A 25,971-nucleotide genomic window follows, 5' to 3' on the forward strand; every position below is an offset into this window, starting at 1 on the left:
TTTATCATTAATATTCCTGGAAAGAAAAACTGGTCCTTTAATATTTTGCTATGGTCCAATCTGGCCTCTGTTGGAAAAAAGGTTTGGACACCCTTGGGATAGGGTATATACATATATACCCTATATATATATATATGTATATATATATATATATATATATATATATATATATGTATATATATATATATATATATACATATATATATATATATATATACATACGTATATATATATATGTATATATATACGTATGTATATATATATATATATACGTATGTATATATATATATATACGTATGTATATATATATATATATACGTATATATATATATATATATATATATATATATATATATATATATATATATATATATATATATATATATACGTATATATATATATATATATATATATATATATATATATATATATATATATATGATCTGAATATTGATATTATGATATCACTCACTGATGATTTATTACTTTTTTGACTAGGGGTGCCCAAACCTTTGTCCAAAGGATGTGCATTGTTGTGATTGTCCCATTGTTGTGATTGTCCCATTACTGAATCTGGCCAGCCACAGAGTCTAACATACTGTATTTTTCGCACTATAAGGCACTCTTAAAATCCTTTAATTTTCCCAAAAATCGTCAGTGCTCCTTAGAATCCGGTGCACCTTATATATGAATTCTACCGGTCATGTTGTAAGGAGCAGTAAAGCCACTCTGCTGAAATACAGAGTTATACAGGAGTTTCAGTAAACTTTCTCCAGCAGCATAAGCATTAGCTGCTAACTGCGCTAAGCACTAGCTCTTTGGCTGTACAGAGGTGAGTGTTATTGGCCTGTAGCCTGCTGCTAACCCCGGCTAGCACTGCTGGAGCAGCATAAGCATTAGCCACTAACCACGGTACTAGCTCTTTTGCTGTTCAGAGGCGAATATATTGGGCTATTGCCTGCGCATTTACCGTGCTAAAACAAGCTACATGGGACGAACCACTAGCTAATATCGCCTTGACTCACCAGAACACTCAGGGTTTTTAGCTTATGTGTGAAAATAGAGCATAAAATAGATATTTATTGATAGTGAGCTATTTAAAATCCGGTGTGCCTTATAGTGTGAAAAATACTGTATATTGGTCAAGATGTTCAAAGAACGTAGCATTAAAGCATAATGATTGGTTGAATGTCCCAGTTGTATTCTGAAGTCTTCCATGGCTGTTTCAGATTTTAAGAATGCAGTTATGATCAATAATTAATAATGTGCTGAGTAATCTAACAAAAAATTATACTGTTTGGTAGAACATTGACAAAACAGCTAGTTACAGTCTGTTCTTCTGCTCTTCAGTCACTGAGATGCTGGTAAACGTGCTCAGCATCTGCTCCAATGATGAGCTCACCACAGATGAGGAGATTGATGGTAAGTGAATCATTGCACTTACACACAGTAGATCCTTAGAGCTTAGATTTATCCACTTTCTCCTCATTCTTGTAAACATTTATCTTCACTTTCAACTTCGAAACTGATCCCAGTTCTCAGATTATCAGGAGGAGGAGACGGATTCCCTTACCTGCGCTGATTTACACACAAACTTAAGCTGAAAAAGAAAAGCAAGTAAACATCACTTATGATGAGTTATTTACATAATGCTCATTAGTGGCTTCTAGCTTTCATTCGTAATTAGCAGCACGATTATTTGTTCAGACTCTTCCTTTCAACATAAGAGTGTGCATGAATGAGTTAGACCTCATCTCTTATTCTAAGACCTCATTATAATGATAATGATGAACCACCTAATAATCACTCTGATTGTGCATATACTTTAAGGACAAAACTAATGGGACACCTGCTAGTTATGGTTTCTTCTGAAATCAAGTTTATTTGCATTCCTTAATGAGCTTTAGTGAGGTCAGGATTTGAACTCATCCCGACACCCCAGCTCCTGCCAAGAGTATTGGATGGAGCATCATAAATAATATAGAGGTAATTAGATATAATTAGGCAGGCCTTGAAAATGTGCATTATAATCCAGAAAAAGAACAAAAAAGATTTTAGGTAACCAACAGTGAAGCAATCTGATAGCCAGTACAATCTTTAATGATAGACTTTTTACTGATTTAATTGTTAATCTTATGCTTCATTCGGTTCTACATAGTTGTATTAAGGAATGTAAAAAACACAGAGCTCAGGATAAATTTTACACAGATTATATGGTATTTAACAGAATAAAAATTGCTTTGATTAATTGGCCAGCCCTTCTTCATCGAGTATTAAGCAACACGTATCCTCAGGAATTAATGCTGTGCGTACACAAGGTGCGTTAGGGGAGACCAGGGACAGTTGTAACACTTTTTGTCATTTTTCCAATAAATCAAAAACCATTTGGAAGACATTGAAAGAGCCAATTTGCTATATTTTACACTTCAACTACTAACAGTTTATTTAAGTGTTTTTTTTTTATTAAATATGCACAATCTATCTATCTCGTTACAACAGCCCAGTGTACAGGGACAGCTGTAACAAAATTTACATATACATGATCAAATACTCAAAATTAAATGTATTTATATTATTTAAAGTGAACTGATTATTTATAATTCACATTATTGTGACTATTAAATTATTTCATGAAGAGCTCTGTCTTCAGGAGATTCTTAATTTCTCTGGTTGTAGAAGGTAGTTTGTTCCACCATTGGGGAACTCTGTATGAGAACAATCTGGATTGCTTTGTGTTTTGCAAAGCTATGCGACGTTCGCTGGAGGAGCGCAGCGGGCGGGAGGTAACATAAACTGGAAAGCAGGCACACAGAAGATTTCCAGGCACACAATGCAAAAATTCATCTTCATCACTTAGTCCTACATTTTCTGATTCTTGCTGGATTTAGGTTTTCTCAGGACAGTATCCCGAAAAATACATCTGATAGAAAAGTGACATTTTTACCTCAGATATTGGGTGATAACCTTCTTTTTGAGTAAAACCCCAGTAGAAGATCCTACAGGGTTTAGAGCCCAGAACTGACTCCACACTGCTAAAATTAAACACCAAGCTCATTTAAACTTACTTCATCTGATCTCACTGTCAGAGGAAGCTCGTAGCATCGAGGCTAGCAGCTACGCTGTAATGAGCTCACCAGCCTTTAACACTAACATCTCACCATGCTCTCACTCTCCACTCTCCCTCCACTCTCAAACATTTAAATCATCTGCTTTTCTACCCATTATTTTAGCCTCGATTACACTTCTTTTACATTACTGTTACCTCTTTCTATTTTCACTTATTTTCACTTCATTACGTTTCTTTCTCTCCTTTTTGCACATCCTTTTTCATAGATTACATCACTTCCTGATGCTTTATCTAATCAGATTCTTTTCTTTTTCCACAGTTGTTCTGTCAAGCATTTCTTTTCTTGTTCTCCATGGCTGTGGCTCTCTTTCTCAGCTCTCTCTCTCTCTCTGTTCTCCCTGTCCCTTTGCTTTCTCTCTTTCTGTGCTCCATTTCTCGCTCTGCCCTCTATTCCTTTGCTCTCTTTCTTTATTTGTTTGCCTTTTCCTCTCTCTTACTCTCTGTTCTTTCTCTCTAGCTCATTGCTTTCTCTTTCTTTGCTTTCTCTGTCTCTGCTCTCTATTACTCTGCTCTCTATTCCTTCGCGTTCCCTCTTTGTTCTCTTTTCCTCTTTTTCTCTCACTCCGTTCACATCTCTTTGCTCTCTCTTTCTACTTCCTGTTTTACTTGTTCTTTATCTCTATCTATCTTTATCTATTTGTTCTCGTCTTCTTCTCTCTTTCATCTCTCTCCCTCTGTTCTCTCTCTCTTTACTTTTTCTCTTTCTGTGCTCCCTCTCTCTGCTTCCTATTTAACTGCTCTTTATTTTCTCTTTCTTTGTTCTCATCTTTTCTCTTTCATCTCTCTTACTCTGTTCTCTCTCTATCTCCCTTTCTGTTCTTTCTCTCTAGCTCTTTGCTCTCTCTTTTTATACTCTCTCTGTCTCTGCTTTCAATTACTCTGCTCTTTATCCCTTTGCTTTTTCTCTTTCTTTGTTTTCTCTTTTTCCTCTCTGTCTCTGTTCTCTCCTCATCTCTTTGCTCTCTCTTTCTGTGCTCCCTATTTCTGCTTCCTATTTTACTACTTTTTGTTTTTCTCTTTCTTTTTCCTCTTCTTCTCTCTTTGCTCTCTTACTTTGTTCCCTCTTTCTGCCTTTTCTCTTTCACTATTTTCTCTTCTCTCTCTGTCTCTTTGCTCTCTCTTTCTCTGCTCCCTCTGTCTCTGTTTTCTATTTCTCTGCTTTCTTTTCCTTTCCAGCTTTCTCTTTTTCTTTGTTCTCTATTTTTATTTCTCACTATGTTCTCTCTATATCTCTTTGCTCTCCCTTTCTTTGCTCACTCTCTCAGCTCTGATTATTTTTCTTTTTTTCTATCTCTTTCACTCTTTCTCTTCTCTTTACTCTTTACTCTTGTTCTTTCTGTGGTCTTTTCTCATTGTTTTTGATCCCTGGTTTTCTTTTTTTACTTCCATTTCTAATCTTTCTTCTAATATATCTTTTTTTGTCTCCTTGTTGAAGCTGTCTCTATTTTTCCTCCCACTCTTCTTTTTGCGCCCTTCATTCTTCTGTTTCATTCAGTTGTCTCTCTCTTTTCTTTCTCCCCCATTTTTTTTACTCTCTTGCTCTCTTATCATCTTGTTCTCTACTTCTACTTTTCTTCTGCATTCTCTATCCCTCTCGTTTATTAAAAGGCCTCTATAAATATCCACACATGCTCTATTTTCTCTTTCAAATTTCTTTCCCTCTCTTTTCTCGCCTCTTTCTCCTCACTCTCTCTCTGCTCTCTCCTCACTGTCTCTCTGCTCTCTCTCTGGTTTTCTCTCTCTTGCTTTTCAAACTTTCTCTGTCTATCTTTTGTTCCCTATCTGCTTTCTATTCCACTTTCTCTTTTCTTCTTCTTTTTCTCATTCTTTTATTCTTATCTCTGTATATTTTTACTCATTCTATTTTAATTCTCTTTCCCTTTTTTCTCGCTTACCTCTCTCTCCTCACTCTTTCTCTCCCTGTTTATTTTTTCCCCTCCCTCATCACTCTCCAACTTTCTCTCACTATTTCTCACTTGTTCTTTTTCTCCATGCAGCCTTTCTGTATCTCACTCTATCCTTCCTCTGCCATCCACTGATCACTCTTCTGTTCTTTTTTTCTGTTCTCTTCTGGTGGGGGTGTTGTTGAGAAGGACAGCTAATATATCCCCCCAAGAAAGGTACAGCCGCCCACATGCCTGTCTGCAGTCTGCAGCCCTGCTACCTGTTTGTACCTTTGTCTAACGGTTTGTGTAACACCACGACGGAGCTCTGTTTCTAATCGGGTTTGATACTAACACTGCTGCCTTCCTCTTGTCTTCTCCTGAAGTAGCTAGCGGGTTTAAATGATCTGAAAGTAGACGTGTTTGTGTTTGGAGTGTCTGTACTGATTGTGAACGCAGTGAATATAATATAATAAAATCAGTGTAGATCATACAGTGAAACTGCTCTAATCTAATGGTGTGAATACAGTATATGAATTATTACTGCATACTAATAGAATGTACTGTAGATGCACATCACTGCACAGTTCATATCCTGTGTTTCTTCAGTGGAAGGATAAGTCTAAGTGACTTCAGTTCATTCAGTCTCTTTCAAAGCCATTTTCATTCATCTCCTCCACACTCCCTCGACTCCCTTTTAATCAGGTTGTTATGAACGAGCTGCTAAACATTGTAGGATATTTATTCCACATATTATTTCCAAGATATTATTCATGTATATAAAGCAGTTATAAGTAGGCATGTATGAAAATACTGATTTTCTGTATTGCGTTTTGTAATACTGTATCAATTCATTCAAATGTATTTATATAGCACTTGGTGGTGGTAGTTGGAAATATACCCTCACACTAGAGAAAGTAACTTTGGAAGGAACCAAGACTCAGTAATAGTGCTTTTCCACTGACGTGGAATCAGCACCGTTCTTGTTTCTGGTTTATCATTTCCACCAAAAGTAGTAGTTCAAATCCCAAATGGTTTTGGTGGAAAAGGGCCATAAGAGGAACCTGTGTCAAAGATTCATGGCATTAAAAAATAAAAATAAAAAAGTATTTAATCACTACATACATTAATTTCTTACAGTATCACAATACATTGACATGGGAAATATCATAGGGGGATAGCTTAACAATGCCTACACCTGTATAGGTTGTGTGGTGTTATCTCCTGATGCCAGCATGCTCAGAGTTAGAGCGAGGCGGCTCCGAATGGTCCAGCTGGCTAAGCGCTGCCACTATGATCAGGAGATTGCTGGATCGAATCCTGTTAGTGTAGCTTGCCATCAGCTGCCGGAGCCCTGAGAGAGCACAACTGGCCTTGCTCTCTCTGGGTGGGTAGATGGCGCTGTTTTCCCACATCACTCCAAAGGGTGATATTGCTCAGCACAAGGCGTCTGTGAGCTGATGTATCATCGGCAATGCTGCATCCTAATGTTTTGAAAAAGTTTTTAAAATAATGTCAACATTTTAGTAATTCATTTAGCTATTTTGATAAAATTAGCAAGCTATTTAAACATGTCCAAGAATTCCCTGTCACCCCTGTCATCTTGGGTTAACCCCACCCCTTTGAGAAATTAACATTAATGACATTAGTGACAACATAACATGACTTCATAAAAACAAATGAAAACACTTGTTGCTGCATGTTCAGCAATTAATAATATTCATTTTACTTTTAATATTTATCATATTGTTCGCCATACGTGGCTGAGATAAAAGATAAGCCGTGGTAAAATATCAAGGCAATAAAAATATATTTAGATAATCAAAATGCATCTTTGCAACAGAATAAGGTCACCATGGAAAATTTAAAATGTTTTCTCTCTGACAGGGTGAATAAAAAGTTAATAAAAAGTGATTATACTGGGAAAGTAATTCATGCTTAGTCTAAACTTGAAATCTAAATATGATAAACAGTCAAAATATATATTTTTAAATAATTTTAAAAAGTTATGAGGACTAAAAGCCACAGATTGTTGATAGTAACCCATATAAGCAGAATATATTTAATGGTAGTCCTGTATATTTACACTTATAACATTTTCAGTATGTTGCCAGTACACAGCCCTAAAGTCTAAAGCGCATAATTTTTCAGAGCAGCAGATTTTTCTCAGTGCCTGCGTCCTGATTAAAGTGAACAGGGTTATTAATTGGAGTGTGTGTGAAGTGCAGTGCTGTGATTAGCCTCAGTGTAACCCTGGCTGTAGGAATCAATGGCAGGCTAACTGAATGCTTAGCATGCGTTTCACTTTTGAAGTCTGGAGGCGTGGGCTGCTGGAGGGAAGTGCTGTATTGATCTGACTCTGCTGTGCTGAGACAGCAAATTACAGCCCATTCCTCTTCAAGTGAGGGTCCTGTGTTTTTGATGGGTAATTGTGCTCAGAGGCAGGGCTCAGCTAATACAGCTGTTTGTATTTGTGGATGTTTGGATGGAGCTGAGAGCAGGAAATGTGTGAAAAGGATAAAATATCTGAAATGTATGAAGCAGCTCAGTTAGTTAAGATGGTATTTGTAAAAAAAATATATAAATAAAATGTGTGGAAAGAATATGGTACCAAAGGTGTGCTGTTGCTTACCTCAGCCTCCTGATGATTCCTTGTGTTTGAATGTGTGTGTGTGTGTGTGTGTGTGTGTGTGTGTATGTATAGGTGCCACAGCCTCTGCACGCAAAGAAGTGATCCGGAATAAGATCCGAGCCATTGGGAAGATGGCCAGGGTGTTTTCAGTGCTACGGTAAGGGAAGGTTTTTAAGAAATATCCGTTCAAAATTGTGTTTTTCTGTGTAAGAAAATCAGAAAAAGTTGAATTTACAAATGGCTGGACAAACACTAGACTAGAGTGATTCCATGTAGAGATGTAACTGGATTGTATGCAGATACAGGGGTTGGACAATAAAACTGAAACACCTGTCATTTTAGTGTGGGGCCTGCTGGCCAATCTTCATTAATTGCACACTGCACCAGTAAAAACAGAATGTAAATATACCAGACCACTTAAAAGTGATGAGTTTATTTGATTTTACCAAAGTAAAAAAAACTCAAGAGGAATCAAAAGGAAGATGATCAGAAGCCATCAAACCAACCTGAACTGCTTGAATATTTGCACCAGGAGTGGCATAAAGTTATCCAAAAGCAGTGTGTAAGACTGGTGGAGGAAAACATGCCAAGATGCACGAAAACTGTGATAAGGGTTATTCCACCAAATATTGATTTCTGAACTCCTTTATGAAACCTTTATGAATATGAACTTGTTTTCTTTGCATTATTTTTTGGTCTGAAAGCTACGCATTTCTTTTGTTATTTCAAAAATTTCTCATTTTATACAAATAAATGTTCTAAATGACAATATTTTTATTTGTAATTTGGGAGAAATGTTTATAAAAGTAGTTTATAGAATAAAACAACAATGTTCATTTTACTCAAACATAAACCTATAAATAGCAAAATCAGAGAAACTGTGTGGTCTCTTAATTTTTCCAGAGCTGTATGTGTTATTCCGTTTTTAATAATGTCTGTTGTTTTCCAAAAGAAGAATATTTGCATTTTAGTTCTTAATAAATAATTGATGGGTTTTTTTCTGCCCTTCTTTGATAGTTTTTACAACATTAACTGTTACTTGAAATCTCTGAGGTGCTTCACATCTTACACCCAAAAACATGGAAGGTGAAGTTCTCTCCAGGTTGGTGTGTTTGTTGTTCAGATCTGTGTGTAACTCTGCTGCTGTGTTTCAGAGAGGAGAGTGAGAGTGTGCTGACGCTGAAGGGTCTCACCCCCACTGGCATGCTCCCCAGCGGCGTTCTCTCAGGAGGCAGAGAGAAGCTCCAGAATGGTAAGACAAACACACACACATACACTTATGTCTACGTGGGGCCAGTTCCACCTGCTTTTGCTAATTTCATAAACTTACCATTTTTAATGGAATACTGAACATTTACATGTGTCTACTTGTCCTGAAATGAGTAGACTGTAAGAATTGGTGTCTGGAAAAGTGCTATAAAAGGAGCAGAAATGGAAACAGATGGAATTTCATGTAGTTATAACCTGATTATAGAGTACTTCCATTCCCTTCGAGGCCATTCATTCCTGCATTGTGAACTAAATTAATTATCTTATTTAAACTTCCCTAGTAAACCTTCCTAGTATATAACTGAAAGCAGCGTAATAAAGGTGTTATGACTGGAATATGTTACCACTTTAATTTAAAAGCTTTAAAAGCATTTATTTAATTGATACAAATTCTACAAATTAATAATTGTTACATCTGATGTCCATAAGTTTTGGTATTTGGGGGATTTAGAATGGGTTATTGCACCGAGCATGTGGAAGAATCAATTTAAACAGCGGGTGTGATGTAGTCTCCTTTCACAGCAGATGAATCCGATTCCAGTTTATAATCAGTCAGAGAGAAAGAGCTCTGTCATGAAGCTCTCTCCACTGTTCAAACCTTAATCCAATATTAATCCTAGTTTTATTGTGGACTCTATCATATTCCTTTTTGGCTTCAGAGCTTGCTTCACTTCTTTGTTTCTTTGTTAGTTCTAATGGGTGAAGAAGCTCTTCTGGAGTCTCCATTGCTCCACCAGCCGCTCGCGTTCAGTAAAACTGAGCCGAATCCTTTTTTAGAGGCTGTACGTGTGACGTAAGTACGTAAAGACATGTGACGTGGCCAGAACTCCAGAAGAACACCAGCAAAAAGCGACCCAAACCCCAGTTTTTAGAATTAATATATTATTAGGTTTAGCAGAGATGGTCGTTCCAGCACACTGGTACTATTAAACACAACATTTATTTTTTTTTATCCCTTCTCCACTCAGAAATGCTTCTGCTTTCAATTAAGAAACAAAATAATACTGACTGACACTTTAACAAACAGGACTCTACATCCTAGATTTATAAAAGTGTTATAAATTAATTAAAAGTCTTATCATTAGGGCTGGGTATCGGAATTTGATACCAAAAAGGCACTGAACAAAATGTGTTGGTCCTTGGAGAATAAAAACATCTTAAAGGTCACCTTCCGCGAAAATCCGATTTTTCTTGTTTTTTGTGGAATACAGTAGGTCTCTCCGAGTTGAATGTGTACACCTGCACATTAAACTGTTTTGCAGCCCCCATTGTCTGCAGGAGCTAAGCAAAGAAATCCCCCCTCCCCCCCTCCGAAAAACGGGTGAATTTTGAATTATCTTTCTGCCTACGTAGGCAGAAACTCACAGACCAGCCCACCTTGGCTCGAGAAACTCCCAGAGGCGGAGCTGAAGCGACGCAACATCACCGCTCATCAGTTAGGAGGTGGGAGGCAGTGAGCGGCAGAGCGGTGGAGGGGCGTCGCAGTGCTCCTAGCCAATCAGAGGAGAGATATTTGCATGCTGTTTGCATGTATGAATATTCATGAGCAAAGCTGGAATCCGGTCATTTTGGACACACCCCTAAAACAGTCCATTAAAAAAGAGCTATACAGAGACACCTGAGCACTTTTTTTTTACAAAAACGGCTCACATGTCATTCATTCATACTAGAGACCACAACTAGACATTTTAAAATGAAAGAAAAAACGACAGAAGGTGACCTTTAATAAAAAAAAAAAAACAAAGCTCTTTTTCGAAAAAGAAACACGTACAGCGCTCTAAAGTCTGACACTACTAAAGATTAATCCGCATTTTATTTATTTATTTATTTAAATTTCAAAATTCAAGTTAAAGTCTCTCTCTCTCTTACTTGTTGTCTCTTTCTCTCCTTCTCTCTCTCTCTCTCTCTCTTTCTGTGTCTTTCAAACTAAAGTGGTAACACATTTTCCATTCATAACACCTTTAATAATCAGAATTTAGAATTCTGTGGACAGGTTATATATTAAAAACGTTCTTTCACGTCTTAAATTACTGTTTTACCTATCATTAATCATATATATCAATTTTAAATAGAATATGCCCTTGTGCATGTTCTATCTATACAATCTCATTTATTACACACAAAGTCTTCTTATAATATCAGTTTCTTATAATGGGAGTAATGGCTTCAGCTCTTCATAAATATTTAATAATTGCTTTATTAATACATTATTCTTATCTTATTTCATCAAGTAAAGTTTTATTGTAAATGCACTAGGAGTAATATTTCATCTTTTTGACATAATTCCACCCCATTGTTTCCATCCTTCTACCATCAGAAGGACAGGCTGTGTGTAATGTGTGTACTGATACGCCCTCTACTGCTGGTTTGTGGAATAAGCAGTTCTGTTTTACTATCTCTCTCTCTCTCTCTCTCTTTCTCTTTTTCCTAGTCTCACTCTCTCTCTCCTTCTGTGCCATCAGTTGGTATCTCAAACATTTCCTTCTCTCTTTTTCTTTCTAGAAACTGCAGGCAAAATGTGTTTGTGTTGTGGAGATTATATACTATTTAAGATAACTGAGATAAACTTAGAATTCATTCTGCCTTCCTGAATTGCTACATATACATATATGTATAATTTAAAGATCTGTGCTCTGATGTCCAGCATCAGAAATGTGTATTCAGTATAAAAACAGTACTGTAGCACTGATGATGTCATTGAGATAGATATTGAATCTGTCAGCCAGTGTGTGGAAGTGTGGAAGGAGATGATGAAGTTTGTCTGGCTTCCTCTTCCTCTTCCCCTTCCTCTGTCTGAAATGAAACGACCACGTATTTGTAACTTTTAACATCCTGGTGTTGGGGCATCACTAGTGATGCAGCTAAATTGGGGAGAAAAGTGGGGGAAAACATTGTATTGGAGAAAAATTCATATTACACACAAGATTTTATCAAGAATTGAAAATGTTTCTAACAGCTGCTCCATTAACGTATCAGCTTCCGATATTTCTTGACTTGGAAAATACAGATTTATCCAAAGATTGGTTACATTATTATTATTATTATGGTTCATTATCATCATTTGGTTCTTCCCAAACCAATGTTTTGATGGGTTTCGCAGATGACAAGACCTCATTTTTTGGTGAGGTTTTGGATGTGGATCTGATGAGAGTCAGAGTGAATTCCTGTCTCAGCTTTAGCAGAAATCAGCAGAGTGCTTCTGCTGCAGTGCTGTCTCTCAGTAGCACATTGGCAGTGTGTTTGAGTGTGCTGTGTGCTCGTCTTCTTCTTCTTTTTTCTTTTTCCTTAGCCACAAAACAAAGCCTCCTTCCGTTCTTTCAGCATAGCAACAAGCTCCAGAACTCTCTGTCTTTTCTCTTTTCATTTTAGCTCTGTACGTGTGTCCGTAAAGCTTTTCTAGGCTTTAAATGGGCTGTGGTGTGTTTTTTTCCTCGTGGTTGTTGATAATTGATAATTGATGATTGTTCTTGTTGAAATGCAGTAGTGTACGTACGGTAAGTTGAAAATGTCCCACTCTGAAGACTCCCTTTGAAGACTGTGTAAGAGATCTGTGAGATTTTCACCTCTTGCTTTATTTTATTATTATTTTTACTTCCAGTAATAATTTCCTGTTACTTCCACAACAAAACCTCTTCTTTATCTAATGCTAACTTTAAATTCTACCTTCAGTGAACATATTAATGTAACACACAACTCACAGAGCAGCTGCTTTTTTAAAAGGAAAAATCAGGTGTGAAATGTTGGGTTGGGTTTAGTAAAACATAAAAACAAGTACCAACTTTTATCAAATAGCCCACCTCATTTCCAGCATTCATAAATACAGTGCTTTTAGCCAATGCTCCCAACAGCTCCCAGCTGCTTACAATGCTACAGATAGGCACTGAGAACTTGGGCTATTTTAATGGTGTAAAAATAGCCATATCTTTCCATTGGCAACACTGCGCCCCCATCGCTGGCATTATGAACCTGTTGGGTGCATACTCGTTATCATGTTTCACTGAACCCCAAGTTCATTTCACACCAGATTTTTCCTTTAATAGTAAAAAAAAACGTTATAAATTAAAAAAGACCTGTTATTTAAAGTCAGAGAAACTGAAAACTATTCTTTCTTTTGTCTTTTTGTGATTTTGTTTTGTTTTTTGGGTTACGTTCAGTTCAGTAACGTAACTCACATTTTTAGCTCTGCATCAATTTGGTCAACCAAACATATATGGTTGGGGCTTAAAAACATTAGTAAATGTGTTGCTGGTCAGTGTCTCCTTCCTCACAATGTCCCTAGTGGTGATGTAATCAAGGCCTTTAGAGAAGAGCCTGGGTCAAAACCAAGAGTCAGAGTCAAGACACTTAGATTTCAAGTCTGAGTTATGACTGAGACCTAGACCATTTTTAAGCACTCCATTGGACTGTGCCGGTCTTGATCACAACAGATTCTGAGAAGACTTCATCCTGAGACCGAGACCAGACTGATGCTAAATGAGGTTGAGACTGAGACTGGAATGCTGAGCCTTTGTTGGGATTTGAATTTATAATCTCCTCACACTTGATGAGCTGACTATTAGATTGAAGCTAGACTACATTAAAAAACACAGTTTAGAGAAAATTAGCTTTCTGCCCCTTATAGATTCTTATTTCCAGGTTGGCGCAACTGTCTAACTGCTTACTTTAATACAGAATAGGACATAATAAGTTCCAATCTCATCTCAACTGAGAAAAGTTTGAGGATGATCATTCAAATATATAAATAAATTGAGGGATGGACACAGATGAAACGGAATATTTGCAGCTCATTTACTAATGTTTTTGTTTTAATTACCCGTTGATTACATGCTGATTGATAGAATGGAAGGCTGTAGCTGTTTTGATATTTGCATTTTAATAACCCATATCCCTCTTTCTCAGACTCACTCCCTCCCAGTCTTCCATTCTTCTGTCTGATGTTTTAAAGTAATGTTTTTTTTTTGTGAGTCCCACCCGACCCGATCACTCCATATTTCAGTAGACCAGTTCATCGTTTATCTTCTCTCTCTCTCGCTCTTTCTTTCTTTCTCTCTTTCTCTCTCTCTCTCTCTCTCTCTCTCTTGTTGTCCCTCCAACGTCACTGTGTGCCGTGGCCTGAGGGTTGGACCACTGTTTTTGAAATGCTCTTATGTGTCCGTTTTGCTCTTTTTGCTGCTCGTTGACTTGTTCCTGGACAAATGTAACCTGCTCTGCTCACCTCTCTCACTCGTTTTGCAACCCCCTCCCCCCTTCTTCTCTTCAGCTACTATTGAGGCTATAGAGGCCGATGAAGGTAAATAGGCCAATGCCCCCCTTTCCCCTTTCTGTTGCCTCCTTGCAACAGACAAAGGGCTTCCAATGGGTTCATCCATTTCACTGTAGCTTGTGTAGAGTGTGTTGGGTGTTTGGGCAAACAGATTGTGCTGTAGTGTTCAACCAAAGTAGAAAAAAAAAAACATAACAGAAAATGAACATAGTGAAAACAGGCCACGCTTGCTTTAAAGGGGAATGACAGCTGAAAAGGATTTAGACGTTCAGGGCTCTTCACCAACGTGGACGATCACAAGACGCTACATGTATTGAGGTGATTGATCAGAGAGTAGAAAAGCAGATTATCCCCTTTAAAACAACGGCACTGATGCAGTTGTGCTTTGTTTTTGCCTAAATGTTCAGTATCACACACAGTCATTACAAAGCGATCACCGCAAGAACAACCTCAACTGCGCTCTAAATAGTGGCTTTGGCTGCTATTTACGTCCTAACTGTTAGCGCTTAAGCATTTCCTTCAGACCGAGAAGTGCCCACTGTGTCCGAAGTGTGTTTATTTCATTTTTATTACTCTAATTAAGTTTGACGTTTGTTTTTTGTTTTTTTATTTGGCTTTATTTTATTCTCTATGTGGATAGTCTGTGGCTGTGCTGTGTCACCGTGTTTCTCTTCTCTTCGCTGCTAATAACCTGTGTCTGCCCTGTGCTATGCAGCAACATAAAACCTGTATTCATCCTACAACGTGGCCCAAAGCCCCTCCCCCCTTGCCAAATATGGCAGGCCCAGCCAGAACAGAACAGAACAGACCCTCAACACTTAGTTTGAGCAGTTTGGTACAGTTTCCTCCAGTTTGCTGCATGCTTCAAAACAGGCATAACGTGGTTAGCAAGCAACTCGATATCCTCAGTTCCCTGTCTGGTACCACCTTTTTCCTTTACGCATACATTTACTTCCTGTCTCCATTTCTCCCCCTCTTTATTTTGGTGGTAATTTTTTTGCCTCTCTTTCCCTCCTCCCACTTGATTTTCTCCTGTTCCCCACATTCCCCTCTAAGCCTATGTAGTGTTTGTTTTGGAGTGTGGTGGGAAGCTCTGTTCTTGGTGGCCTCTCGGTGGCGCTGTGGTTTCCACTGGGCAGCATCAAACAAAAAAAAAGCCTCTGATTGGCCTAAAGGTTTTAAAAAATAATAATAATAAAAAAAAGCCACCCTTTAGAAACCACTCCGACCTCACAGCCCTCCAGAACTGAGACAGCCCAGCATTGCTCCCGCAGCAATCTGTAATCCAAAACCAATACTGGTGAATAGTGTGAATATTGTGGTGTTTTCTTTTCTATGTTATATAGATTGTTACTCAGGACTCAGGAATATGTCTATGCCTTCTCCTAAAGTGACTTTGTTTTTTGTTTATTTTTTTTTTCTCCTCATTTTATTCAACACATTAACTTAAGGATATTTCATCTCATTCAATTCTAAATAAAGAGCATATATGAATAGTAAACTAGCTGCCAAAGGTTTTCAGTAATGAAGGTTTTCAATAATGAAGATCTTTGGATTAGCATATTAGCTCACACTCTACCTTTCTTTGCTCTGCCCAGAGGTGCATTCTCTCAAAGCAGCTGTTGGTGAGGGGTGGAAAAGCTTTACAGAGTGTTGGTAGAAATGTCATTCAACTTTCACAATGATAACATGGACAGTTTTAACTTAAACTGATCTACATTTACAGTGTTCAATTTTAGATTTAGTGGATGATTAGAACATTGTATTTTTTTTTTTGTATGATAAAAATAATAACTTTTATAATAAATAATAATAAAAACTGTAGGTATTTAAATTATGAAGGTTGTTTATTCACGGAACACTTAGAAATAAAACAATTAATTGCTGAATAAATAGTAAAAAAAAAAAAAAAGTAAATGCAGAAAGAATCACATTGGATCAAAGTCACAAAGAGTTGGATCAAAGAGTTAAAGCTAAAAAGACAAAACAGTTAATAATTTAACATTTTAAAAGCCACACATTGTTGTGCATTTGTAGCGAGTTTTATGGACTTAGCTATTTTACTGATTAAAAAATACAGACTTACTTAATAAAACTCAATAATACAACTAAACAACTATGCAAAATCTATAGCTTTTATTAATTAGAAGTAAAGTTTATATTATTAAAAATCTTATCACTTACCAATTGGGGACGAACCCTGAATCGTGTTAATTAGTTCATTAAAGGTAGCTGCCATCTTGGAACGCTATTTCAATTAAAATTTGCCCAAGTTACATATTATTTTAGGCATATTAAATTAACTTATGTCAATCTCCAATAATAAGCCATAAGTAAACTGGGGGTGTAGGTGATTTTCAGCATCATGAGGAAATTAGATTAGGAAAAAAAAACAGTGGTTATTTTAGGAAGGTGATGATTTTAAAACAATGCCAGGTCAAGTGCAGGTCAGTATCACAGCATTTTAAACTGGAACCTCAGCTCAGTTTAGCTTTGTAAAGCTGTATTAGCTGTTGAGTGGAAATTTTTCCAGCACTTCTTTAAAGCTTGTCCATCTTTGCAGCCATAGCTAAGAAAGGAAACATCTGTCGGAGCTCGGCTACGTCAATTAAACATTAAATAAACATCAGCAGACAATTAAAACAATCCTAGAGAAAATGTGTGTGTGTGTGTGTGTGTGTGTTTGTGTGTGTGTGTGTATTTGTATGTAGGGGTTTGCCATGTCCAGATATAAATAATGTTCTGTTTTAACATCTCTCTTCCTCCTCCCTTCCAACCCCCCCTCTTCCTCCTCCTCCCCAGCCATCAAAGGCTTCTCGCCTCAGCATAAGATCACTAGCTTCGAGGAGGCCAAGGGTCTGGACCGCATCAACGAGCGCATGCCTCCCCGCCGCGACGCCCTGCCCTGCGACGCCAGCCTCAACTCCCTCAACAAGGCCCTGTCCTCCGAGACCAACGGCACCGAGGCCAAGGCCAGCAGCGGCAGCGGCAACATCCAATGACGCGCCTGCACCTCCCCACCAGTGCCGCCGCAGTGATGAGGCTCCTCCCTCTCTTTCTCCACGCTACAGTCTGAGGAAGGAGCGCAGGGGGTGGGAATTGCGAGTCAGAGCGAAGAGGAGGGCAGAGGAAGGAGAGGGAGGTGAGGAGAGAGGGATGGATAGATAGATAAGAGATAAGAGAGAGAGGGGGAGAGAGAGAGAGAGAGAAGAGTTTTCAAACATGATTCAGAGTGACACTCTCTAGTCTTTGGATATGCCTTTAAAAATATTTTGCTTGTAGAAACCATGAAAAGTTCTCGCTGGTTCACTCTTTTCTGAATGAATAAGTGTAAGTGGGTGGGTGGGTGTTATTGGATTATCGGGTGGATGGATGGATGGATGGATGGATGGATGGATGATGGGATAGATGGGTTGGTTATTGGGTTGGGGGTGGGTGCTGTGTGGTTCCTTGTTGTTGATTGAAGGGGGGCAGCAGCAGGCAAACTGAGATATCTTATGTGAAAAGGCCTTTACTCATTTACTGGATAACAGATTTTGTTCTTTTTTCTTTTTTTGTGTGTGTGTAACTTCTTACTAATTATTGTACGTTTACAAAAATACAGCACTAAAAATGGACAGAACATAAAAAAAAGGTTTTAACATAAAAAGGGTGTACAAACTAAATAAGGACTATTTATTGATACATTTTTTTGCTACTCTTATAAACTAGCTCTAAAGTAAATTAGGCAGTCTTAAAAGAATGTTGCAACATTGTTGAAATGCCAAAAATGGAACGTTTTATGGTTTTGTACAGATTATTATGCTTACCTCAGGTTTCTTTGGTGTGTGTGCTTTTGATCCTGTTTTCTGTATAATGGCTAATTAGCTCGATAGCAAGTACCAATTTCCTTGAAGTTTCAAACTGGAATTTACACCTATCATTTGCAGAATAAGTTTTTGTTTGTTTGTTTGATTGTTTGTTTTATTCAAGATGGGGAATAGATTTCTTGTGGCTTGCTGGAATTTCTGTGAGTGTTCCATTTTCTTTTTCAAGTATTGCGAACAAACGAGAAAAAAAAGACATATATATATAAAGCACCTATATTCTGTACAAAAAAAATGACAAAAAAATACTAAAAGCATCTGCCTATGCATGTTTTATAAGATTTATCAAAGGAAATATGAATGATATGAATTACCTTGGCTGCCGAGGCCGGTTTTGATCTGTAGTGTGCTTTAGTCGATATATACTGGAAATGTATACCGCCATTCTTTACTATAACACCGGGATAAAGCTTCAGGCCTTCAACTTCTTTTGTAATGAAAGCATCAGACTATTTAATATTGGATGAGGAATCATGGTTTTTACGCTTGTAAGCACACATGTAGTCCGATTTAGCATGTTTAGCTGTTCTCGTGACATAAGTTTGTGGTTACATGTGGATGAACTCAAAATGCATGATAGCTGTTAGTCATACAAGACATTTAGACCTTTTATTGTTTTTTTCTGTTTTGTAAACGTGCCACAGAAAAGTGTAATTTGATTATTATTATGATTATTATTATGATTATTATGATAATTATTATTATTATTAGGAACTCTGCTTTGTATATCAGTTACTAGTTTGTTACTGCTCAATACTTTAAGAAAGAAAAAAAAAACAAAAAAACAAAAACAAGATACTCCATCATTTTTTTAACAATTGCTTAAGTGCCCAAGTAATTCACTACACAACATTAAGCCTTGCTTTTGTAATTTAACTTCCAAACTGTTGGCAGATGACGCATGCACTCACAACTATTAAAAAGTATTTTATAATACTGTTCAATAAAAATGTGCATGAAAATAAATCTCTGCTGTTCGAGTGTTTGTGAACGAGGGCTGTTGGGGGAAATGTTAAAGATCTACAGGTTAAAGATTTATTGTGAGGGGCCTCTTTTAGGCTACATTCACATTACCAGGCTGAATTGACTTAAAACTGATTTTTATTTTGCTCAATATGTCTCAGATTGAATTTTTTCATGGTGTGAATGTGCCAAATCTTTTTTTCAAATCAGAGTTGAGTTGTTTTCATATGTGCTCCTAAATCGGATAAGGATCTAATCCATGGACGTGGACAGGTGAATGTATCCTTAGGCTGTATGAAAGCCGCCATATTTCGTTTCTGAGTGTCTCCAGTAACTTTTGACTCTTTGACACTTGACCCTGTTGAATGAAGGGCAAATTAAATAATTAACTATTCAATGTTTTTCATCAGTATGTCACTTTAATATCTAACGGAAATCATTAAGCGTGTTTACATGCACTAGAATGCACTGATAATCCGGTCATAATCAGATTTTGTAAAAAGCATATTGTGCTTACCTTAAATCAGATTAAAGCATTTAAGATATGTTGATGAAGAAATCAGTTTAGGAGAGCTAGATTTTACCTTAGTAATAAGATTTAGCAGAGTTTGCTTACTCTGATTTATTTCTGTTTTTACAAATTGGACAAAGATCCATAAAGAGGGTGCATGTTTAGAAGAAGCAGCAGCAAAAAGTGATTTATTTGTGTCAGATATTTCTGTGATGATATTGTCTGGTTTAAAAGCAGAAATCCAAATCGTTTATTTGATTAACAAAGTGCACATGCTGTAAATGCGTGAATCAGATTACTGGAAAAATCCCAGAAATATCAGATTATTAAGTGCATTTTAATGCACTCAATGTTCCCAAACATATACAGTCTGTAGCAGATAAATCTATTAAATGCTATTAAGTGCAGCTGCAGGAGTTTGTCAAACATGCAAATAATTTAAATGTGTACAAAATGAATAGCAGAGCTGAAAAATGGCGAGGTACCATCAGCAAAGATATTTTAAATTCATATCCTTGATGCTTTATACTGCAAATGTGATCATTACATTTTGTGAAGAATACGCAAAGAAAGAGTATATTATTTATCCTTGAGTGTCTAATTATTGTTGCAGGAAAAAGCTTTTTATCATATGTTTTAGGGATCAGTTTACAGGACAGGGGTTATGCTTGATTGTACTTGTAGATATTTCCCTTTCAATATAAAATATGCATTCAAAATCCTGTGTAGTCCAAGACTAGGCTTCTTAAACTGTTTCCTGTCTGTAAAATCACCATTTAGTGTTTATACATATGTGTTGCATAACTTGTTATTGAATATAATGCAGCAAAATCTATTAGAATGGAGAGTATTTGCAAACTTCAGTCAGATTTTGCAGTCAGGAGCTGTCTCTGAACTCAGTGTTACGTGCTGTTATGCACATTCATGTGATTTCAGGTGTAATGATTATAACAGGTGCTATGTTTGGCTGGAGGTTCTCTGAAGGCCGTGTATTTCCTTAAAGGTCACCTTCCGCGAAAATCCGATTTTTCTTGTTTTTTGTGGAATACAGTAGGTCTCTCCGAGTTGAATGTGTACACCTGCACATTAAACTGTTTTGCAGCCCCCATTGTCTGCAGGAGCTAAGCAAAGAAATCCCCCCTCCCCCCCTCCGAAAAACGGGTGAATTTTGAATTATCTTTCTGCCTACGTAGGCAGAAACTCACAGACCAGCCCACCTTGGCTCGAGAAACTCCCAGAGGCGGAGCTGAAGCGACGCAACATCACCGCTCATCAGTTAGGAGGTGGGAGGCAGTGAGCGGCAGAGCGGCGGAGGGGCGTCGCAGTGCTCCTAGCCAATCAGAGGAGAGATATTTGCATGCTGTTTGCATGTATGAATATTCATGAGCAAAGCTGGAATCCGGTCATTTTGGACACACCCCTAAAACAGTCCATTAAAAAAGAGCTATACAGAGACACCTGAGCACTTTTTTTTACAAAAACGGCTCACATGTCATTCATTCATACTAGAGACCACAACTAGACATTTTAAAATGAAAGAAAAAACGACAGAAGGTGACCTTTAAGTACCTGCAAGGCGTAAAGACTGCAGCAATAATAACAATGAAGGGGAAATTAGGACTTGGCAGCCCGAGAGCCGTTAGGTATTTCCTTCACTGCACATGATGAAGTTGAGCAACAGTCGGGGTAAATATCTGGATCTGCTTCAGTCTGTAATGAAAACACCTTGGCTGAATTGGTGGAAAGGATGTGGGCAGCAGAAACTCTGCTTATATCGTGTTACAGACATCCACTAATCAAGATAAAATCAATCAATCAAGTCCAAGTTCAGTCCAAATCTTATAATCACTGTAGTATTGAGATTTTTTTTCTTCCCTATTTATTGAATTTGCACTAATTTTGACTCACCATGTCTGCATTCTGATAAAATAAACATAATATAGTCTGGTTTTGTGGACATTGCTTAATTTAGGGCCAAATTACAAAAACATCCCAGAAGTCATGGGACAGGACTGATCTGCTTGAATTTTTGAGCAAGGAGTGCCATAAGGTCACTCAAAAGCAGTGTGAAAGACTGGTGGAGAACATGCAAAGGTGGGTGGGTTGGTTGGTTGGTTGGTTGGTTGGTTGGTAGGTAGGTAGGTAGGTAGATTTGTACCCTTAGGTATTACCATTTAGATTTGTGTTTATATTCAGCCCATCATGTCGGATCTTTAAAGCATAAAAACACTCCACAAATCAAATAATGTGATCACAAAATATCAGCAGATTTTAGTGTTTAAATGTCTTATTTTCTTTCTATTTTCCTCAAAAAAGTTTACAGTCAAAGAAAATCCATAAAATATTTTATGTTCTTACTTAAACTTGAAACTTTCTTTCTTTTACTATCAATTAAAAAATACAGTATTTCTCACAATACAAGGTGTACTATCAAAAAACTTCCTATTTTTTAGTCTACAGTTATACATAAGGCGCACTGGATTATAAGGTGTATTGTGTGACACCAGCCAGGCACAGGGGTGTCGCCATGTTTTCCTTCTAATTCAGCAGGTAAGCTAAGCCAGGTAAACAAAACTGTAATTGTAAGTGAAACAAGTGCTGGATGTTAATCTACAAAGATTTCTCCTGAAAACTGTTTAACAAAGTGAATTGAAATACTTTAGGAATTCAGCAGTCTACAATACGACAAACAATCTACGAATGTAGACATTTTGGAACTGTGGCTACTGTGCCAAGAAGTGGACACCCAGTCAAAATTACCCTAAGAGCACAATGGAGACTCATCAATGAGGTAAAGAAACATCAAAAATGTATAAAGGAGGCATAGGTCACACAAAAGCAGTGTGAAAGACTGGTGGAGAGCATGCAAAGCTAGCTCCCATTTTCAGCCTCACACAAGATAGTACCTCACAACTTATATACAGGTGTGGACCTTTCAAGGACTGGGGTAACACTTCCTGATTAAGGAAAAAAGTATGTGAACCCTTTGGAATTGCATGGTTTTCTTGCAACTGTACATACATACATAAAAATGTTAACATATTTCTCCAGCATTTTTCTGACCAGAAAATGATCTGTGCAATGGGAACACCAAATCAATTAAGAAGTACATAAAACTCTGCTTTGAGAAGTGCCTTGTTTTTAGACTCTGCCACACTCCCTCTTAATCAACGTTTGCACCATTGTGTGGGAACCACATGCTTTGTGTGGCGCCAGATCATTCTTTCCAGAGCAGTCTGTTCCACTGGGACGATGCAGGCTCTCTTAGAAGCTATTGATCTTTCCAGTACTGGACGAGCCTCTTGTCCTGATTGTAACCATGATTGCTGCTATCTAATCTTCCATACAGATGTGGGAAATGCCATCCTGCAGTCAAACGGCTGTGGTACCAGTGTCTGAAGAAGACGAACGAAGATTCAAACCCTCCTGTCTTCATCAGTTAAAAAGAAACTCACAAAAAAAGTACCACATTTGAATTAGATTAGCTTTCTATCTAAAAATAAAATACATTTATTAACCCCTAACTAAATACTATCTTCTCTTCACCACCCAGAAATGTCTTCTTTTATATGGGATTAGTTTCGAAGACGTTAAAAACACATTCGGTTTTATTTAACTATTAAGAAATTTAGAAGAATTTGTTTTTTAATTATGGTAGACTTTCTTTGTATGCTAACCATTTTCAATACATCAGCACTGATTTGTTTTCTCCACGAGTATTAACAACAGAATTGTTGAACAGTATTTAATAACAGAATTGTGTTGTGCTGGTGTGAGTTGATCAGTCACAGAAGTGCTGCTGGAGTTTTTAAACACTGTGTTCATTAACTGTCTGCCATGGGCTTCTAAAAATGTTTTGAATCATTGATTCGAATTTGCACTCGATTTGTGAACCGATACACTCAATGAGTCGATGCTATATTCAGCCCATCATTTAAGATCCTCAACGTATTCAAACACCCCACAAATCACAGGATAATTCACAAAATATCAGGAGATTTGTAAATGTCTCTCAGCTTTTAAATGCCTTATATTCTGTTTTCCTCTGCTTTTCAGTGATCGAGTGAATCAAAACACAGAACAAAGGTTTGGTTCATTTCATGAACTTTGATTCCAAATGGGAATTTGATTTCATGCATGGGGCGGGCTGATGATGTCACTTGGTTACAAAGTAAGGAGGGGCTCTCCTTAACTTAACTATCAAAGAAATTCCACAAAATAGTTTGTTTTTACTTGAACTTGAAACTTTATTTTACCATCAATTAAAAAAAACTGTATTTTTTGCGCCATAAGATGCACCGGATAACAAGGCGCACTATCAATAAAAATCTATCTTCATACATAAGGCACACTAGATTATAAGGTGCACTGATGATTTTTGGAAAAATTAAAGGATTTTAAGAGTGCCTTATAGTGCAAAAAAATACAAAGTAATTAAAAAAACTAATCATTTTATTTCAATCTTCTATTAATGCATTAATATCTGATGTTTTAGGCTTTTGCTTCAGTATTGAGATATTTGATATAGTATTGAGGTATTTAGGCAGGTATTGTGACGACACTATAACGGTTGCATCAATAGTTCAGTGTTACTCTCCGGGGTGTGTCACAATCATGACAATCTTGTAAGACATCGAATTCCTTGATGCCAAATGAATCAGTCAACAGTTTATTCACTGCACTTCCAGCTCCTCAGCAGATCACGTCAGGATGATTGTCATCTTTTGCCACGTCCAATCGGTTTCCTGTGAGCTGGTGTTCTTTGCCAAAGAACAACATCAACAGTTTACTCTACAGGAGCGCCGCGGGCCTGCTGTCACTGAATTTCCCCTGGCCTTTCTCGAGCGTACACGCAGGACACAATAGATGCAGGAAGGAAGCTGAGTTCTTGCATCCTGTTTTGGGTCAAGAAGGCCTAACCATTAACTCAACTTCTCCCACCAGCACACACTCACACACTCACACACACACACACAGGAAAGGCTTTAGGCATGATGCAATCTAAATAACTGCTCTACGGCTGAAACTACTGCCCAATTTACATGTCAGCAGTCATGTGATCCGTATACTTCACTCGTGCACAGAGGTGGAAAAAGTACCTTTGCTAAAATTCTACTCAAGTAAAAGTAAAAGTACCCATGTAAAAATCTACTCGAGTAAAAGTAAAAAAGTACTCAATTTAAAATGTACTTTGAGTAAAAGTTATAGTTACTTTTAATTATTTGATGTTAAAAAGTAAAAACAAATCATAAATTAAATCGTTTTTTAATGAACTATTATTCCACATAATAATTTGGATCTTTCAGGCAGTATTTATTTAGACCACCCCATAAAACATTTTCAAGAACAAGTGGCATAGGTTGCTATGATCCATTTTTTTTCTTTACTTTTAAAAGGTTGTGGTCATATATGTGACTATAAACTGTAATTTTATAGTTTTACAGTTCATTTTTATTTTTTAACTTGCCATTGCTCTGCTTTAACTGCTATTTACATGCTTTTTTAACATTTAAGCAGATTGTTTAATGCTAAAAGTGCTTACCACCACATGCTTTCTCGGGTTTGATATGGAAGTTTTGAAAGCTGAGAGCTCTGTCCGGCGGGGCACATTTTGTATTGCATGAGGACGTTATTGCCTCATTATTCTACGCACGAGCATCCGTGCCAATTTAGTTTTTTTTTATTCAGACAATTGTGTTTTTTCCCCCCCGCATTTTGTTTTTTACTCAGTAATTGGGAGTTTTCCAATGTAGAAAAGTAAATTACTTGTGTCAAAATGTACTTGAGTAAAAGAAAAATTACCTATTTTAAAAACTACTTTAAAAATTACAAATTACCGTATTTTTCGGACTATAAGGCGCACTTAAAAACTTTTAATTTTCACAAAAATTGACAGTACGTCTTATAATACGGTGCGCCTTTTGTATGGATTTTACTCGTCAGGTTGTAAGGAGCAGTAAACACACACTCCGTGCAGCGTTATAGAGAGTTTCAGTGCTATACAGAGTCCAGAGCCGTGCAGCTCCGAGGCTGAGCAGCAATAGCATTAGCTAGATGCTAACCGCTAAGCTAGCTAGCTTATTCACTGAGATCAGAACTATCTAAATTTTACTCGTCAGGTTGTAAGGAGCAGTAAACACACACTCCGTGCAGCGTTATACAGAGTTTCAGTGCTATACAGAGTCCAGAGCCGTGCAGCTCCGAGGCTGGAGCAGCAAATAGCATTAGCTAGCTTATTCACTGTTCAGAGATCAGTATTATCTAAATTTTACCCGTCAGGTGTAAGGAGCAGTAAACACACACTCCGTGCAGAGCAGCAATAGCATTAGCTAGATGCTAACCGCTTAGCTAGCTAGCTTTTTCACTGTTCAGAGATCAGTATTTTCTAAATTTAGCACTTTTAATACTGCTGGAGCAGTATTATTAGAGTTAGATGCTAATCGCTAAGCGTTCACCG

General features: G+C 37.3%; 1 protein-coding gene across 4 annotated transcripts in view; it reads left to right on the forward strand.

Moving 5' to 3' along the window:
* The window catches only part of LOC103021658 (protein phosphatase 3 catalytic subunit alpha), a 155,947-nt gene extending 136,941 nt beyond the window's left edge, over positions 1–19,006 (forward strand). Inside the window, exons 10-15 of one of the 4 annotated variants that reach the window (XM_022678222.2) lie at positions 1,351–1,422; positions 5,221–5,247; positions 7,715–7,799; positions 8,797–8,894; positions 14,172–14,201; positions 16,977–19,006. In XM_022678222.2, the coding sequence (XP_022533943.1) occupies positions 1,351–1,422; positions 5,221–5,247; positions 7,715–7,799; positions 8,797–8,894; positions 14,172–14,201; positions 16,977–17,176 (512 nt within the window). In that variant the 3' untranslated portion in view covers positions 17,177–19,006. The remainder of the gene's footprint in view (positions 1–1,350; positions 1,423–5,220; positions 5,248–7,714; positions 7,800–8,796; positions 8,895–14,171; positions 14,202–16,976) is intronic. The other 3 variants (XM_022678224.2, XM_022678223.2, XM_022678225.2) reach the window with 3 other exon arrangements.
* The last annotated feature ends 6,965 nt before the right edge of the window (positions 19,007–25,971 follow it).

This window comes from Astyanax mexicanus, chromosome 8 (genome assembly GCF_023375975.1).
Source record: "Astyanax mexicanus isolate ESR-SI-001 chromosome 8, AstMex3_surface, whole genome shotgun sequence".
NCBI classification, from domain to species: domain Eukaryota; kingdom Metazoa; phylum Chordata; class Actinopteri; order Characiformes; family Acestrorhamphidae; genus Astyanax; species Astyanax mexicanus.